This window comes from Aspergillus niger (genome assembly GCF_000002855.4).
Source record: "Aspergillus niger supercontig An01".
NCBI classification, from domain to species: Eukaryota; Fungi; Ascomycota; class Eurotiomycetes; order Eurotiales; family Aspergillaceae; genus Aspergillus; species Aspergillus niger.
The window spans coordinates 1,651,317-1,667,964 of NT_166518.1; the positions used below are offsets into that span (position 1 = coordinate 1,651,317).

At 52.0% G+C, this 16,648-nt stretch overlaps 8 protein-coding genes across 8 annotated transcripts; 4 read left to right on the forward strand and 4 right to left on the reverse strand.

Annotated features, from left to right (window-relative positions):
* Positions 1-499: 499 nt before the first annotated feature.
* On the forward strand, positions 500-1,543 carry An01g06970 (uncharacterized protein; the record flags this gene model as incomplete). Its single annotated transcript, XM_001389083.3, has 2 exons — positions 500-907; positions 974-1,543. The coding sequence occupies 2 exons, from the start codon at positions 500-502 to the stop codon at positions 1,541-1,543; spliced, it is 978 nt and encodes a 325-aa protein (XP_001389120.1).
* Positions 1,544-3,772: 2,229 nt separating this feature from the next.
* Positions 3,773-4,080, reverse strand: An01g06980 (hypothetical protein; the record flags this gene model as incomplete). Its single annotated transcript, XM_059749029.1, has 2 exons — positions 3,773-3,822; positions 3,960-4,080. 2 exons carry the CDS (start codon positions 4,078-4,080, stop codon positions 3,773-3,775), a joined length of 171 nt encoding a protein of 56 aa, XP_059603210.1.
* Positions 4,081-4,471: 391 nt separating this feature from the next.
* An01g06990 (hypothetical protein) lies at positions 4,472-6,790 on the reverse strand (the record flags this gene model as incomplete). The annotated part of the gene is made up of 3 exons (XM_001389085.3): positions 4,472-6,114; positions 6,176-6,552; positions 6,744-6,790. The coding sequence occupies 3 exons, from the start codon at positions 6,788-6,790 to the stop codon at positions 4,472-4,474; spliced, it is 2,067 nt and encodes a 688-aa protein (XP_001389122.1).
* A 421-nt stretch (positions 6,791-7,211) lies between these two features.
* On the reverse strand, positions 7,212-8,803 carry An01g07000 (uncharacterized protein; the record flags this gene model as incomplete). The annotated part of the gene is made up of 3 exons (XM_001389086.3): positions 7,212-8,314; positions 8,393-8,700; positions 8,763-8,803. 3 exons carry the CDS (start codon positions 8,801-8,803, stop codon positions 7,212-7,214), a joined length of 1,452 nt encoding a protein of 483 aa, XP_001389123.1.
* A 258-nt stretch (positions 8,804-9,061) lies between these two features.
* Positions 9,062-10,007, forward strand: An01g07010 (uncharacterized protein; the record flags this gene model as incomplete). Its single annotated transcript, XM_001389087.3, has 2 exons — positions 9,062-9,085; positions 9,141-10,007. 2 exons carry the CDS (start codon positions 9,062-9,064, stop codon positions 10,005-10,007), a joined length of 891 nt encoding a protein of 296 aa, XP_001389124.1.
* A 1,398-nt stretch (positions 10,008-11,405) lies between these two features.
* An01g07020 (uncharacterized protein) lies at positions 11,406-13,139 on the forward strand (the record flags this gene model as incomplete). The annotated part of the gene is made up of 1 exon (XM_059749058.1): positions 11,406-13,139. One exon carries the CDS (start codon positions 11,406-11,408, stop codon positions 13,137-13,139), a length of 1,734 nt encoding a protein of 577 aa, XP_059603211.1.
* A 199-nt stretch (positions 13,140-13,338) lies between these two features.
* An01g07025 (hypothetical protein) lies at positions 13,339-14,468 on the forward strand (the record flags this gene model as incomplete). Its single annotated transcript, XM_001389089.3, has 2 exons — positions 13,339-13,555; positions 13,606-14,468. 2 exons carry the CDS (start codon positions 13,339-13,341, stop codon positions 14,466-14,468), a joined length of 1,080 nt encoding a protein of 359 aa, XP_001389126.1.
* Positions 14,469-15,005: 537 nt separating this feature from the next.
* Positions 15,006-16,341, reverse strand: An01g07030 (uncharacterized protein; the record flags this gene model as incomplete). Its single annotated transcript, XM_001389090.1, has 5 exons — positions 15,006-15,104; positions 15,165-15,404; positions 15,472-15,884; positions 15,971-16,185; positions 16,289-16,341. The coding sequence occupies 5 exons, from the start codon at positions 16,339-16,341 to the stop codon at positions 15,006-15,008; spliced, it is 1,020 nt and encodes a 339-aa protein (XP_001389127.1).
* Positions 16,342-16,648: the final 307 nt, after the last annotated feature.

Here is a 16,648-nt window from a genome sequence, read left to right on the forward strand (position 1 = left end):
AAAAAAAGTGGGTTTGGTGTCTCTTCAGGCCAAACCAAAAACGTGCCCATGCCGTCATGGATGGAAGCTTCACTGAGTAAAAAAAAAATATGCCACCAGGAGCTCCCCCAAGCTCGAGCTTGGAAATAAACCAAAACACCAAGGTCAAGTGTGGATGTTCATCCACAAGATGGCTGGTTAAAGTCAAAAAAAAAAAAAAAAAAAGTACAAGTGTACATTCAGCAGCAAACCGAAAGTCAAAGAAATGACCCTGCATAATAGAATTAGTAGCAACAGCATCATACCCCTCATCAACACAACCCCCTCCACCCCACTTGCTGTTCTTGCCTGTAAAGTTGCCTTCTCAACGAGAGCCCCTCCTCGCCGATACCACCAAGTGACTTCTTCCCCTCCCACCCGCTATTTGTACTCATCCCTCGGCTTCCTTAGCTATTCTTCTTCCTCCTCAGTTATACCCAATCCCTTCTATACTCCATCACATCGATACCCCTATACAACCATGTCTTCCGGACAGACCTTCACTCTCAGCAACGGCGTCAAGATCCCCGGCGTCGGCTTCGGTACCTTCGCCAACGAGGGTGCCACGGGTGAGACCTACAAGGCCGTCACCTGCGCTCTTAACACCGGATACCGTCACCTCGACTGTGCCTGGTACTACCTGAACGAGGGTGAGGTTGGTGACGCCGTCAAGGACTTCCTCGCTGCCAACCCCTCCGTCAAGCGTGAGGACATCTTCATCTGCACCAAGGTCTGGAACCACCTCCACCGCCCCGAGGATGTGCAGTGGTCCATCGAGAGCTCCCTCAAGAAGCTCAAGGTCGACTACATCGACCTCTTCCTTGTTCACTGGCCCATTGCTGCCGAGAAGGAGACTCAGGAGAAGCCCAAGATTGGCCCTGATGGAAAGGTAAATCTTCACTCAATTCTGTCGGGTACTACCGGTCGGAGCACAGCTGACTCGATACTCCGATAGTACGTGATCCTCAAGGATCTCACTGAGAACCCGGAGCCCACCTGGAGGGCAATGGAGAAGATCTACAAGGAGAAAAAGGCCAAGGCGATTGGTGTCTCCAACTGGACCATCGAGGGTCTGGAGAAGCTTCTCAAGTACGCTGAGGTCAAGCCTCACGTTAACCAGATCGAGATCCACCCCTTCCTGCCCAACCAGGAGCTGGTCGACTACTGCTTCAAGCACGACATCCTGCCCGAGGCCTACTCTCCCCTGGGCTCCCAGAACCAGGTGCCCACGACGGGTGAGAAGGTCAGCGAGAACCAGACGCTGAACGAGATCGCCAAGAAGGGCGGCTACACCCTGGCGCAGGTGCTCATCGCCTGGGGTCTGCGTCGTGGCTACGTGGTGCTCCCCAAGAGCTCCAACCCGGCTCGTATCGAGTCCAACTTCAAGAGCATCCAGCTGACGGATGAGGAGTACGAGGCCGTCAACAAGGTGGCTGAGGGTCGTCACTTCCGCTTCGTCAACATGAAGGACACCTTTGGCTACGACGTGTGGCCCGAGGAGACCGCCAAGAACCTTTCTGCTTAGATGATGATAGAGAGCGATTTTTGATTTATGCAGGCCATAAACCAGTAAAATTGGACAAAATGAGCTTATGAGTGGATGGACCTATTGAGATGAAATGTGTATCTAGCAATCCAAAGCAATAGCCAGATTACACCACAATACAATACGTATAGAAAGCAATCCATGTATTTCACTTTCATTCCTTTACCCCTTAGAATAGACGGAACAAAATAAAAAAAATAATAATAATAAATAGTCGAGGATAATAAGTTAATAATAGGAAACCACTTCTATCCGCCAATCCCAGCCATCAAACATCGCTCCCACCAACAGTTCGCAAATGAAACCTCAACCCATCCATGCATGCATGCATGTGCTTGCGAGCCGAATCACAATCAATAACCTAAGTGGCTTGATGGAGACGGGACGGGACTAATCCCAGTAAGTTAGTTTTACAAAGTAGGCTACTTACTCGGAGGGTCGGAGGACTGTCCTCCATGCGTTGACGGGGCTAGTGCGCAATGACGTCACCCTCATAATCCGTACCTACCACACACCCTTCAATCCTTTTGAATATCTAAAACAAACCACCCATAACATCTGACAATGAGCGGCACACAGGGGCTATGTGGCAACTTTGACGAGCGTCTAGAACGTTCATCGACCACACCAAGACAGCATATATACTAAATCCTGTTATTATATGCAATGCTTGGTATAGAGACAGATATTCTTTCATCATAACGTGCCTGGAATCAAACAAAACAATTAAAACAAAAGGAGGGGCGAAGGAACATATGGAACGGGACTCTAACCGAACCAGGCTAGTCATGGTCGTATCGGAGAATCTCGGAATCGAGGTACCGGGTTCTCCCCCCTCGGTGGGCAAATCTGGAAGAAGCCCTAAAACACCGAGTGGCTGGATTGGGAAAGGGGGCTTGCGTACTGTGAATGTTATGTTGTCTTAGTTGGTGTTAGTTTGGCTAGTACGGATTTGGTTGGGAGTGGGGGGGGGTTTACTGCCCTAGCCCTAGTATTTACTTGGGTGCTGGATTGGGACTGGTTAGGATAGAGAGGGGTAGAAACCCCCATTTACTACTGATTTGTTCATCCAGTCGGGATGGAGAAGATGGATGGAGTTATGGATACTAAAGTACATTTCATTGGGATTGAATGTGACACGGTGGAAGTATACTCCTCCTAGTTACAGTGGTTATCTGGGATACTAGTTAGTAGTATCTACTATCTACGTGTAGTAAGTACTTAGTATGTTTGCGGGATTATTTATGTTGGATGGGATGATATGGATAATGGTCCACTTGGTATGTTTCTGAATACGGAGGATAGTAACCTATCGATAGTATCCATAGGTACTACGGAGTAGATAGGAGTAGTATCCTCGCTACCTACTTACTTATCCAGTAGGTAGACTAGTAGACAACAGATATCATTCGTCTAGAGGAGGAGAAGGAGTTCGTAGTAGTATCTACTACCATTTTACATTGGTTATGGTTGGTTGGTACTGGTGCCTGATTCCCACCCCGGTTAAACAAATCAATCAGAAGAACATAACATATCTGAAATTTGGATCCATCAACCCTGCCACATACCAAAATACTAAACTACATAATATACAAAGTAGCTTACTTCAAAGATAGTCTTAGTATCCGAGTCTACCCGCGATATGCGCCCTGAATTAGGGAAGTTCAGCGAAGGGGAAAAAAAGCTAATTGCATCCTGGGCTGAACTTTGATTTTTTGGCTTTGGATCTGCGTGGATTTGCGGTTTGTTGGTTCTTAGCTTTGTGGTATACGGAGTGTAAGCAAAGTAGACTACGTACATAGTAGGGTGGGATGGGGATGAGATGTGGGGTAATTTTTTGAGATTGAGGGATTAATGGGGAGGGAGGGAGAGAGAGCAATTGGGGTAGTTCGTGTGATGGTCAATTGGAGATGAGTTGATTGAGGGGAGTTATTGTGTAGTACAGTACTACTTAGTAGTATGATGGGTGATCGTCGACATGTGTTTACTGTGCAAAAGTTTAAAAACATGATGGTGGTAGTCAAAGCTCACTATAGTTTCCCCATGTGGTGTGATGGTATATTCTCTCCGCATCTCAATGTTGCAACTATTACTACTAAGGGAATAGATATTTTCCATTAAACTCGGACGAAATATATCGCTCTGCTTTACCAAAGCCGTTAGATACCCTTGTACTGTATCTTCAGATGAGAAGATCACCTACTCTTTTCAAGGATTGAACACCATAGGCTCAGCTTGACGCAAATATACATTTGCAACTATTAAATGAGTTAGTACTACAGATAGTAATTACTCCCTCTTCACTCCAGCCCAGCTACTAGAGCCACGACCACGACCGATAACTACTACTCTACCTTTTACTATCCACAACAAAATAAATATCAAATCCACTCACCGGCACCTCCCACTGCATCAACCTGCAACCCAGCTATACTGTATATGTACAATGCAGGGCGGGAAACCTTAACCCCCAATGCAGAGGTTATATCATCGTGCAGAGACATGCAGAAATCCATTATGTATGAGTAAATATAAGGTGTGTGTAGAGCTTGGATATTCATCCATGGATTACCAGGTTACTGCACCTCCGCAGTGCATATCCTCTGCAAGGATGTGAGTAATGTGCAGATCTGAATGTGATGGTGGAAACAACAAGGCTGAGGTCCATGTGTTGCACTTTATGCATCGAGGTTGTAGGTTGTATTAGGGAGATGCACAGGATGTCCTACTACTACTATGGTATGGAAATAGATGATGAAATCTCATATTAACGTAGTAAGTAATTGATTCGGCAACACCCATGCCTTCAGACCAAACGCCTTCCCTGTCAGGTCCCCCCATATGTACACTATCCCGAAACGCCAAATGAACGAGAAAGCAAACGAGGATATCAACAAAATATCATATTCACGCGCGCGGACGCATCTTCCGAGGCACTGGCGTCGACCCAGCGTTGATCTTCAGCAGGTTGGTCTTCGCGCTACTGCTGCGCAGTGATGTCTTGATGCTGTCGCTTGCAGGCTTCGACGGTGTCGCCGGGACCCGCCTCGGCGACTTGGGGGTGAGCTTTTTGCGCTGCTCCGCCGTGCTCGCGCTGTTGTCGCTGCTGGACGACGGAGAGGGCAGGGAAACGCTGCTGACGGCTGTTGCAGCCGTCGAGTCGGCTTTGGGTGCTCCGGGACCCAGCCGGCGCACGCGCCGCGTCCGAGGCGTTGCAGTAGCGGGTGCAGTAGGCGCTGCATCGGCGCGATCCTCCCCACCACTCTTCTGCGCCACTTGAGACCGCGTTGTTCGGCTACTGGCTGCCTTTCTTTTCTCGGGGCTTTTGCCCTTGCTTCCGCGGCTCGCAACGTCATGCTCCTCGCCCTTTGCTGCCTCTGATCCGTCGTCGAACTGCACCAGTTCCTCGTCGTTCCACGACACATGCTTCTTCGCCGTTTTGTGCGGTCGCTCCGAGACGTCTCCTGTCGTCTCGCTATCTGTGCAAGGGGCGGTACCGGCCTTCTTCCCAGACTCTGGCGACTTGCGTGTGAGACCCTGCAAAACGAACTTCGGTGCCAGTGCATTGCCCTTGTTCAGTCGCGTGTTTCGCCGCGTCGTGAGGGCCAGCTCCTGGGCCTCGGTGCGCTGCAAGAAGACGAATTCTGTGCCCTTGGCACGGCGCAGTGACAGGGTATTGCGTACTGCAGCCGCAGCGGTGATGGTCGTCAACAGGTTGGAAGAGCGAACGGTGCGAGGTCGAGTGCTGCGTCGAGGGCTGGATGGCTGCGGGCTGGCCTCATCTTTCTCCTTGGTAGGCGACAGTTGAGGCTTCTGCGGTGAGGGCGAGTTGGTGTCAAGGTCCTCCAGCGCGCGGCGCGCCGGTGGTGTGGGAGATGCAACAACAACCGACACCTCGGGCTCAGTCTTTTCGGGCTCCTGGGCGACCATAGCGGCTTTTGCCTCACGCTTGGCTTTGGCCTTGGACAAGAAGTTGTTGAGCAACTCAGTATCCTCTCCGTCCAATGAGCTTCGGAGTGCCGACCGAACGAGCGTTGATTCCTGCTCGGTCGTCAATTCCTGCACAGGCGCGGCGACCGTAGCCGCTGCCGGTTCCTCCAGGGTTTCTACTTCGACAGGCACAGTCGGCTCTTCGTCCATGTGCTCTTCACCGATCATCGTAGATACTGTGTTTTCAACGTGGCCATCATGCTCCGGGGTCGCAGGTTTCTCTTCACTTGCGTCGGAGAGCTGCACAGTCGGCTGTTCGACGTCTTCGCGGGTTCTTAAGTCTGGGGTGCCGACCACCATGCCACCAACCACTAGCGGCGACTGGCCATGTAGCGAGCGGCTATAGGCTGCGTCGGACGCCAATTTAGTGGGGGTTTCCGGGATCGGGCTGGAGGATTCGTCCATATCGGCAGGGTTCTCCGCGAGCTCTTCTAACGTCGACGTGGGCAATTCCTGGTCGTTCTTTACATCGTCACACGACTCTTCTGGTTGTAGGCTGTCGTATTCAACCGGCTCATCGGGGATGTCGACAAAGTCACTGTAGATGAGGGGAAGTTTGCCTGGGGTTGTTAGCCCAACGAACTGGGTAATCCTCTGAAGCAGCTGGTAGGAGAAACTCACGTCGCCGCCCATTGACCTCGGACTCCCACTGCGTCTCCAAGAAGGAGCGCCCGCGCACACCATCCTCCAAGTCGTCCGCTTCCAGAGCGAAACATCTGCGCTTGACACCGCGACGGAGGCCGGGATTCCGCGACGTGTTGATTTCCAGATGGAGATCGTCGTCGACGGTATGACGCTCTGCCGCAATCAATTGCTGCAGAGCTTTCATGCTGTTGAACGAAGTGCGAAAGCGCTTCCAGACCTTACGCGACTTGCCGCGGGCGCGGAATGCGGTTGATGGTTTGCGTTCCCAGGGGCGGGGGGCGGCTCTAGTAGCTTTGACGGGGGTAAATCTGAATCGATCTTCTTGAGAGAAGGTGGTCCGTAGATGTGGAGGGCTGCAGAGAGAGTAAGTTGTTAGTGACGCGAAAACAAGACATCGATGACGGCTCAGCGATGTTCATCGGAGAACTGGCGATAGTGGGAGAAAAGGGGGGCCGCAACATGGCGGTGGCGCAACAGATCTCCCACATTGAGTCCCAAACAGACAACGGGCCTTTAGGCTGTCCAAAGAGAAGGGTGGACTCACCATGCCTGGAATGTGTCGGAAGGACAGACAAAGTCCGCCATTTTCATGGTGAATCCGCGGCGGAATGTGTGTTCGGCGCTGACGTCAAGCGAGACTCGGGAAGGAGGGACTTGAAGCCGGTAGACGGTGAGTTTGTAGAATATAAACAAAATAAGCTACCGGGCTTCAGTGAGATAAAAGGATGATACTGAATAGCGATACTGAGTAACACGGGAATATTCCAACGCGAGCAGGATGGAGGAGGGGAGTGAAGTGGATTTGCTGTTGTGGTCCGGCCGCCGTTTGTTACGTTGCCCTGCCAACCATCAGAGTTATAGGGACGATTGCCCTCATCTCCGCTACTTGCAGACTAACACCATCTTATTTAAACCTTCAGAACACCGATGATTGGCCAATATAGTAGACGCCATACAGTTGAATCTATTTAATAACCCTTAGCCTAGCTAACGATCCATACGTTAAGATCATCTAGTAAACCCAGGGGAGGATTCTCCACCGGACCGCCCGCCGGTACTTCTCCCAGTCTTCGCCATACTTTGCCGCACACATAGCATCGTCTCTGCGTTCCCGATGCATCAACAGGATTGCAAAGTACAGTACGTAGAAATAGGTGAAGATTATTCCCCAACCTTGGGCTTCACCCTGGACGACCTTGCGCCCGTCTGTCATCTGGAAGCTCTGTGAGGCAGCCACAAGACTCCCTGCCGGGTAAATCAGATATCCTGCCATTCCCGTAGGCAAACTGAAGGGCAATGCTTGTAGCCAGTCCCCAAAGTAGTTGATATGCCGAGACATCCCCCACCATCCAGCTGTGAGCAGTCTAGTTCCGCGCTTAGTTTGAATGTACGACAGGCCTGCCACACTCGGATTGTTGGGGTGCGTGCGGAACATGTGCTTCTGGTCGTTTGCGGCCCGGAAGATGTACAGTCCCAGGGCAAAGACGGCGCTCACAGCTGCGACATTGAACCACCCCAGCTGCAAAGGGTAGACAGCCAAATAACGGCATTGTGTTGAGTATAGAAAGGGCACCCAGAGAAGATCGCCAAAGGAGAGCATAAATCCCATGCCATCAGTGGTGGTATCCATCATAACCAGAAGCCCTAATTCATTGTAATGGCTGTTGAGCACGTAAAATCCCTGGAAGAAGGCGATCAACAGAATACTGTCGGAGGCATAGCCATAAGTGCGATACTGCTTGGCGACAAAGGCAAGATCAAGCAGGATCCAGCCGGTCAAGCCAGGATACATCTCGCACCAAGTCTTGATGTCGATCTCCCCGAAGAATGGAAGAGTGACACGGGGGTTCAATTCCCGACCAATGTAGAAATCGTAGATAACGTTGCCTGTCTTCCCGCCGGCTGCTAGTTCGCGAAGATCTCTATTGGGGTAATTGGTGTCCACGCCGAAGCTGCGGATGTAGAGGTAGGTGGCGAGTGCAAATGATATCAATAAATTGGCCGTCAACATCTGCACATAGTGATCTGCAATATACGTCCATACAGCGAAGTCGGCGCCTTTGAAGTATGTGCCAATTGCACAGAGAGCAAAAACGACAACGCTGGTCGGGAACGCTGTCAAGTGTTGTGGTCAGCGCAGTTCCAGTGAAGCATATGGCAGCCGGGGTTCACAGATAGTATAAGTATATTTACCATTCATGCGATATTCAAGCGGACGGCCATGATGGACCAGTTTAGTTCCATGAACCTTTTGTGCTGGGAGGAGCCTCCAAAGAAGCAAGATAAAGAAATAGTATGCCAGCACTGCACCGGTCACTTTCCAGTCGAAGAGCCCCCATATTCCACCTTCAGGCCACCCGGTCTCCGCGGTCCATTTCTCCCAAGTGAAAGTACGAGGGCTCAACAGCGAAGGCACAGGACAGCCTGATACATCGTTACAGCCGAAGGCAAAGAAGTACAGGAGCAAAGGTAGGCCAATGGTGATGGCAGCGGCTCCTAGGCTACCGGCAATTCAGTCTATATTGTCAAGGCTAGATAGGGTCCGGGGTAGGTGCGTGCTTACGGTCCACCAAACTCGTATTCAACCACCGTCGAGGAAGCCATTGCAACAACTATACCTCCAGATAGGCGTAATTAACCGCAAAAGGAGCTGATGTGCTTGAATTTCCTCATGTTCAATTGCAGGATCAAGGTCTCTTTATAGTCTCACAGAGTACTGAGCAGGCGACAACTAAATTCCCCTTTGGGACTAGCGGCACGGGGTCGGGAAGGCAGAGCCCGGCGTGATATCATCTTGGCGACCAGCAGTCCATCCATCTTTTGGCCGATTACAGAAAGATTCAAAGCAAGTGGTCCACAGCCATGGCGGAGTATTGGAAATCAGCGGTAGGCAGAAACGTTCTCTCTCATCTCCCGTGTCTCAGCACTGACTCCGACACAGCCCAAGTTTTGGTGCAAGCAATGCAAGATCTTCATTCGCGATACCGCCTTCGAAAAGTCTCAACATGAGGCTACAGCCAAGCATCAGGGTAATCTAAAGCGCTTCCTTCGTGACATCCATCGGAACAATGAGCAGCAACAGCGCGAAGCACAGAGAGCGAAAAATGAGGTTGAGCGACTTCGCCAGACCGTAGCCGGGTCTGCGGGTGGAAAAGACGGGGATGCTGCGCCCTGGAAACGTGCGCCCGCCCCGGCGCCCAAACCTCAGGAGCGACCTGTTTCTCTGGAAGAGAGAAAGCGACAAATGGCACAATTAGCGGAGATGGGTATCGCTATTCCGGAAGAATACCGCAGTGAGATGGCCCTGGCCGGAGAATGGCAGACACTGTCGGAGAAAGTCGTACAACCTTCGGAGGAATCAAAAGCCAGTCAATCACTAGGGGTACGCAAACGAAAGCATGAAGAGCGGGATGAGGAGGAAGAAGAGGCGAAACAGGAAGCCGAACGGTTCGTTAGTAAGGGCTGGGGCTCCCGGACACGAGTGTATCCGGGTGCCCAAGAGGACACTGACCTCGATGCTCTTTTGGAGTCGACGAAAGATATTAAAAAGGGTAAATCTGCAGCTCCTGCGGAATCGGCGCCGGAGCCAGAGCCTGAGAAGGCGTCGGATTCCGTCAAGGGTCAGTTCCTGCCGGTCAAGTCGGAAGGGGATGCAGCAGCTCCGGAGACCGGTGAGCCGTCTCAAGTCAAACAGGAGAGCGAGACTGCCCCCTCCGAGGCGGCTCCTGTGACAAAGGAGGAACTGGAAGATGCCCCAGCTACTGGGGTTGTCTTTAAAAAGCGCAAGGCTAAGGTTATGAGAAAGTAACGGCAAACATCACGATCAGCATTTTTCGATAGTGCGTGGTGCTGTTATGTGTCGGCGGTTCTCGTTACTACTCGAGTGCAATATTATCTGACGATGCATTATCGTCAGCGAAATACAACTGGTTGATCACCGTCTGCCAGGCGGTTGAGGTCCAGCAAACATTGCCGAGAAAGGACGCATAGAAATGCAACCACGATTCCGTGTCTAAACCCTGTCCAAGGCTCTGAAGCCGAGCAGCATACAGATGACTGAATCTGGAATCTACGGAGTTACAGGTGTGGAACCTGAAGCTGGATATCAAGAGAACGGCTGGTCCGATTTAAGCACAGATCTGAGACAGAAGATGGACTGCTTCCATCGGTGTACGTGCAGTCATCAACAAGGCTGATATGCATTTGCAGAACTAATATTGACATCAACAGCATTCAAGGCAAGGCAATACTCATCAGAGAATTACAAGTAGATATGCCTATTCGTATGTGAGAGGAAACGCATTAGAAGACCAGCTGAGGCTTTGTCAAGGCTCCTGAGATGGGATGATAATGAAGTTATTTGAAACTTTATAAGGTCATGTAGTTTGCTGTCAATATTATCAATTAGTATAATCTCGATAATATTTAGAATAAGAGATTAAATGATTGTTGCTGTTAAAGAAACGCGTAGCAGCCATTTATGGTTGTCGGGTTGAGTTGCCACTGGCTGGTTCCCTTTTTTTTTGCTGCCGATGGAAATTTGGCGCAAAACTGGCAAGCGTTGGCAAAAGTCCGGGGGAGAAAAGAGACTCTTCAAGCGGGCCCGAAGCTCTTCTCTCTTTCTTTCTCTTTTGCGGGCGCAACAACATTTTTTAATCGCAATCCCAGCTCCAACCCCCACCCCTAATGCGGAGACTGTCTGGTGCCGAATTGCGTGTTTTGGTGCTATAGTCATTCGGCTCGCTTCTTTTCGCTTATCTGGCCCAGTGCATGGTAAGTTAACGAGAGCTTCTTTCCCATTTGCCTGCCCCGATCTGCCTGCCTCCCGAAACGCGCCCGCCCAACTCCGCTGCCTTCCCTTCTCCAGTTGGGGATTTGGCCGCTCGCACAAAGGTCAACTCTCGCAGGAAAGACAAGATGGTCATGGATGGCCGTTGGATGTTACGAGATGGCAAACCCCAGTGGTGGTTGCGTCGTTGAAGTGCCACGTTTGGGCGACATGGTGGGAATTCCCTGACGGTCGCATTCAACGTCACCTGGGTTCCGATACCAGCATTGTCATCGGATCTGCAGATTTCGAGAAAGATCATCTCGCAGACTACTCCGTTGAACTCCTGGTCATCGACTCGAGAGTCGTGGCCTATGAAATTCCTCCGATGCGCGGCTCAACCGTGGAGCATCAACAGCAGCTCACTACGTCGCGACCATGCGCAAACCCAGACGTCGGAACCCGTTGAATGTCCCTTACATTCACAGCCGAATAACACTCGGGCGGCAGTTGCGGTGCTTTGAGGGTGCATGGAATTTCTGGGCCGAGGTCTGGTCACTAACACGCCTATCTTCCAGACTAGAGAAAATAGCACCTCGCGATCGTTGCACCCCTGCAAGTTCTATCAGCCGCAGAGTTCTACGTGTCCTCGACAAGTCCCTGTCTACAGTCGGTTTAATTCTTCAGCCACATTCAGTCATCCAGTTTCCTCGAGTTTCCGAGGGAATATACTTCACCATTGAGATGGCCGACACGACAGAGCCGACGAACACGTCGGGCGAGCTGCCTAACCCGGCTCCTGAGTCGACGGAATTACCATCTGTTGAAACCACGCAGCCGACCACGACAGATAATTCCCTTCCACCGATAGACACATCTCTGCCTCCTATCGATTCTACAATGCCGGCAATGGACGATCATCTACCCAACCTTGACCATACGCTGCCCCCGATCGATGCGACAATACCCTCCTTGCCGCCCATTGACACTTCGCTGCCACCACTGGACACTACATTGCCGGCTGCAGATGGGCATTTGCCGGGCGGGGAGCCTGACTTCTCCTTTCCCGACACCAAGTCGTTGTCCAACGAAGGTCATGCATCGGAGCCTACGCATTCAGGGCCAGGAACGAGTTTTGATTTTACGGAGCAATCCGTACAGTCGTCTACACCTGCTCCTACGTATCAGTCCCCCGTGAATGGCACCCCACTGCAACAACCAGCCCAGCAACAGTCGCAACCACTGCAGCAACAGCACCAGCCGCAGCCAGGGCAGCAGCAGCAGCATCAGACAACGCCGGGTCAGACCCCACAACCGCAGCCGCCATATCATCAACAATATGCGCAGCCACCGCAGCATTCACCCTCCCATCAGTCTACGCCTGCGCCACAACATACGCCGTCGCAGCAGTCCCAGCAATATACGCCGGGGCAGCCACAGCCGCATCAGTATCAGCAGCAGCAGCCGCCGCAGCAAGGATCGGACATGTACCACAACCACCAGAGTCATTCCCCCTCAATGAATGCGCCTTCGATGCAGCCCATGGATCATCATGCCGTTTCGGGACAATCGTCGCAGATCCCTCAGGCACCTATTGGCTCACCGATGCCATCCAATATGCCTCCGATGCCGTCGGTGGGCCAGTACATGACGGGATACCCTACCAATGTCGGGCAGATGGGCATGAACGCAAACGCGCAAATGCGCTATCAGTTACCAGGAGATCCCAATAAGCTGTTGTCGGGCGGACGGCATAAGAAGGAGGTGAAACGTCGGACGAAGACGGGGTGTCTCACCTGTCGTAAGCGGAGAATCAAGGTACGTACCAGGAAAATATGGCAGAGAGAAAAAAAAAAGCATGACCCCTCAGCAATAAGTGAGATGGGATTGGCGGGAGAGAAAGGGGGAGAGATGCAGTTGGAAAGGCACAGAGAGAGAGAGAGGCGGGGAGCGAGGGAATGGCGGAGGGGCGGGCCTTTCGCTTGTGCAGCAGCAACCCCGCCGGTCGCTTGTTGTTGTTTGCGCCCACTCGCCTATCGCTGTGCTCCCCGCCTGTCTGGGCTGCCTTTTTTCGCTGCCACCCCTCGACCTCCTTCCTCGTGCTTATTTTTTTGCTTTATTATTTCCCAAGCTCTAGCAGACCATTACCTGTCGGCTGAGTCTTGCCACTGACCGATATCTTTAGTGTGACGAAGGCCATCCTGTCTGCCGCAACTGTGTCAAGAGCAAGCGCGAATGCTTAGGTTACGACCCCGTATTTAAGCAACAACCCACGCCCTCGGCCATCCAGCCTGCTCCTAATCCCCATCCTTCCTTGGTGGTCAATCCTCAGGATCCGTCCACTTCGTATCCCGCTGCGCCTCCGGGTTACATGCCAGCTGCGTCCCAACCGTTTGCTCCGTCTGAGTCGCCTGCTCCGCCAAGTGAACGCTACGATTACGGCACTGCAATTGACCCATCGCTGGACGTGAACAACTCTAACAACATGGCTAGCATTCAGCACGCCGTGGAGGGAGGCCTGCAGCCGACGGTCAACCCCGCCATGACCAGCACCAGCGCTACCCCATCAGAGCCGACCAACGTCAGATGTAAGTGTCATCCAAGGGTGTGTTAGGGTACATCTGCTAACCGTGAGCAGTAAAACAAGTTCAGATCAGCGACCTTCTCGCGCTACGCGGCATTCCGCCTCCTCCCCCTCATCCGATCACCTCCCTCCCGCCAAACCGTCTGGAAGAAATTCAGGCGGTCTTCCTGGCAACGTACGCTCCTGCCATTGACAAGTTCTTCGAGACTCGGTGGTTCCAGGAGAAGGCACTGACACATCTTCTGGCCAACGCGCAGCTCATGGCTGAGTACTCGGCGTTGATTGATGCGTTCAATGATCCCAACCTTGGCGATCCCAATGTGCTCGCTCGGTTGGAGAGCTTCGAAGCGTCAGTCGTCTGGAGCTCCATGACTCTGTGTCGCCATGTGATGAACGTATCTACGGGAACTCAACCGGAATACGATCTTCTGGCTGCTGCTAAGCGGTTGGATGTCATCGAATCGATGATCACTGGGGAACACCTGGACTCGAACCCGCTTGCGCAGTTTCCGACGCGGGAGCCAGCGGCCAACCCTCCGTTGTTGCCCGATCAGCTGACGCAACGGTCGTTGGATTTCTGGAGCTCGATCGGGCATTTCTTGACGCTGCACGACAACGAAGCCAGCTCGGCCAAGGAGATTGACGACACACTCGCACGGTGCCGTACATTGCTGGATACCTTTGAAAACCGTGACGTGATCTACTCAATTGCAATTGCCCGGCATCTGGGCCAGCGGTGGGCGGACTTCCCGCGCAGCTTCCCGCAACCGATTACGACCAACGAGAAGGACGCGGGGGCGAAGCTGTACGTGGCGCAGAAGTTCCTCGAGCAGGAAGCGGGTGGCAAGGGCACCACCCAGGTGATCAAGCGCATATGCGGCATGGTGGTTCGGTCCTGGATTGTTTCGCGGGAGTAAATCCGAGCCGGCTTGCATGCACTGACGATATCTATTTGCGACCTGTAATATGAAAAAGCGATTGGCGACTACCTTTGACGATGTTTAACTAGATCTTTTCTTTCTTCTTTCCTTTGCTTTGCTCATTCATTGTTGCCAGCTTATTGTTCACATTTTTCCCCAGCTTTGGCCCAGATTGGATGGAACCGGTTGGTGGGCCATGCTTCTCTCTCTCCCGGACTGCGGAAATACGGGGAAGCCGTCGCATCACGACTCCGGAGTTGATTCGCTTCAGTTTCGCTGCAGCTGGATGGCAGTTATCATGGCGTTATTACGGCTGCATTGCTGATAAGGTGGTGGTTTACATTCTTGTCGATTATCTATCTATATCATGGCTCAATTCGCCTGCTTGAAGGGGAACTGCCCTGACAAGCTGCGAGTTTTTTTTTTTTTTATTCCTTTTCGCAGAAGAATGAATAATGAACATCTTGTATATATGTATTTGCGACTGGCACCATCTATCGTAGTCTAGACGTACTAATATGTACAATATGAAATTCATAGATCCGCCTGCTCTGGGATCGGACTCTTCAACTTGCCCGTCTCCAGCGCCATGCGGACATTCTCAATCGCCCACTCCTCCATGCCAGTTTGTGTCTATAGCCGTATCAGTACTCAGCCCGACCACCATAATCAAAACTACGTAGAGACACTCACCTCAACAGTCCAAGTACCCATATGCGGCACCAGCAAGACATTCGGATTGCGGACCAATCCCGGATGCACCGTCGGCTCCTCCTCAAAGACATCCAATCCAGCGGAATACACCTTTCCACTATCAAGAGCCTGCACGAGCGCCTCCTCATCCATAACAGCACCGCGAGCAGTGTTAACAACCACCACTCCGTCCTTCATCTTGGCGAACTCGGCCGTGCTGATAATGTGGCGGGTATGTTTCTACTATAGTCAGCATATACTTCCGTCCACCACAACCCAAACAACCATGGGGAATAGAATTACTCACATTCAACGGCAAATTCAAACTAACCACATCACTTTCCGCCAACAACTCATCAAAACTCACATACCTAGCCCCATCCGCCAACTCCTCACTCAGCTTTCTCCGATTATGGTAAATCACCTTCATTCCAAACGCCTCCGCCTTCTTCTTCAGATTCCTACCTATGCCTCCCATCCCCAGAATCCCCAGCACCTTACCCTGCGGATCATGTCCCAGTCGCGGCGCAGGCTGACCCCGCCACTTCCCCTCGCGGAGGGCGTGCATGCCCGCGTTAAAGTTCCTCAACGCCCCGATGATCAGGAACATGTTGACGTCGGCGGTCGCGTCGTCCACTGCTGTTGGGACGTTGGAGATCCGGATGGGAGTCGGGGTGCGCGCGCTGCATGCGTGCGGGTCGATTTGGTCGTAGCCGGCTCCTGCATATTTAAGCCATTAGCATTGATCAATCATCTTGTTTTGTTGTCTGTGGAGGTTTGTATGGTGATGTAGGGGTGGAGCTTACCGCAATGTGCCAAATAAACTAACGACTTAGGCAGCGCGTTGACGAGTTCCTCGTCAATTAGACCCGTGATTCTCACGCTGTCGAAGGTGCGGTATGCGGCGATGACGCCGTCCAGGGCGCCGGATTGGCATTCTTGGATGAATTCGGCGCGGTTGGTGGCTGTCGGGCGGATTAGGTCGGCGATGTCGGAGAGGGAGGACCAGGTTGTGTGGGCGCTGTTGTTGTTACTCTTGTTAGTATTGGTGGTTGGAGGGGTAGTGTTGTGGTGCGGGGAATGATGATGATGATGATGATGTGATTGATGAGCAATAGACGTACTGGACGATGTCTCCTAGGAGGAGGACCTTGGGTTTGGGGTCGCTGGAGCCCATTATGTGTATTTGTGTAACTGAATGATTATAGTTTTGTTAGAGAGTGGAGGGGTGAGAAAGGTAAGTGAGAAGAGTACTGGAGAAAGTTGGATGTCGTGGGGGTTGCCGAAGATAGTATCCTCGGGCGGTTATATACCGAGTGGGGGTGGGACTCCACGAGGAGACTCCTACTTGTGGACGGAAATTTGGCTTGCGGGTGTATGGAGTACTGGGAAGAACAGAGACTGGATGGAGTCTAGATAGGAGAAAGAAGGCAAAGAGGATTGAAGAATCAACAATCTATAAGAGACCAGAGATAGGGAAATAC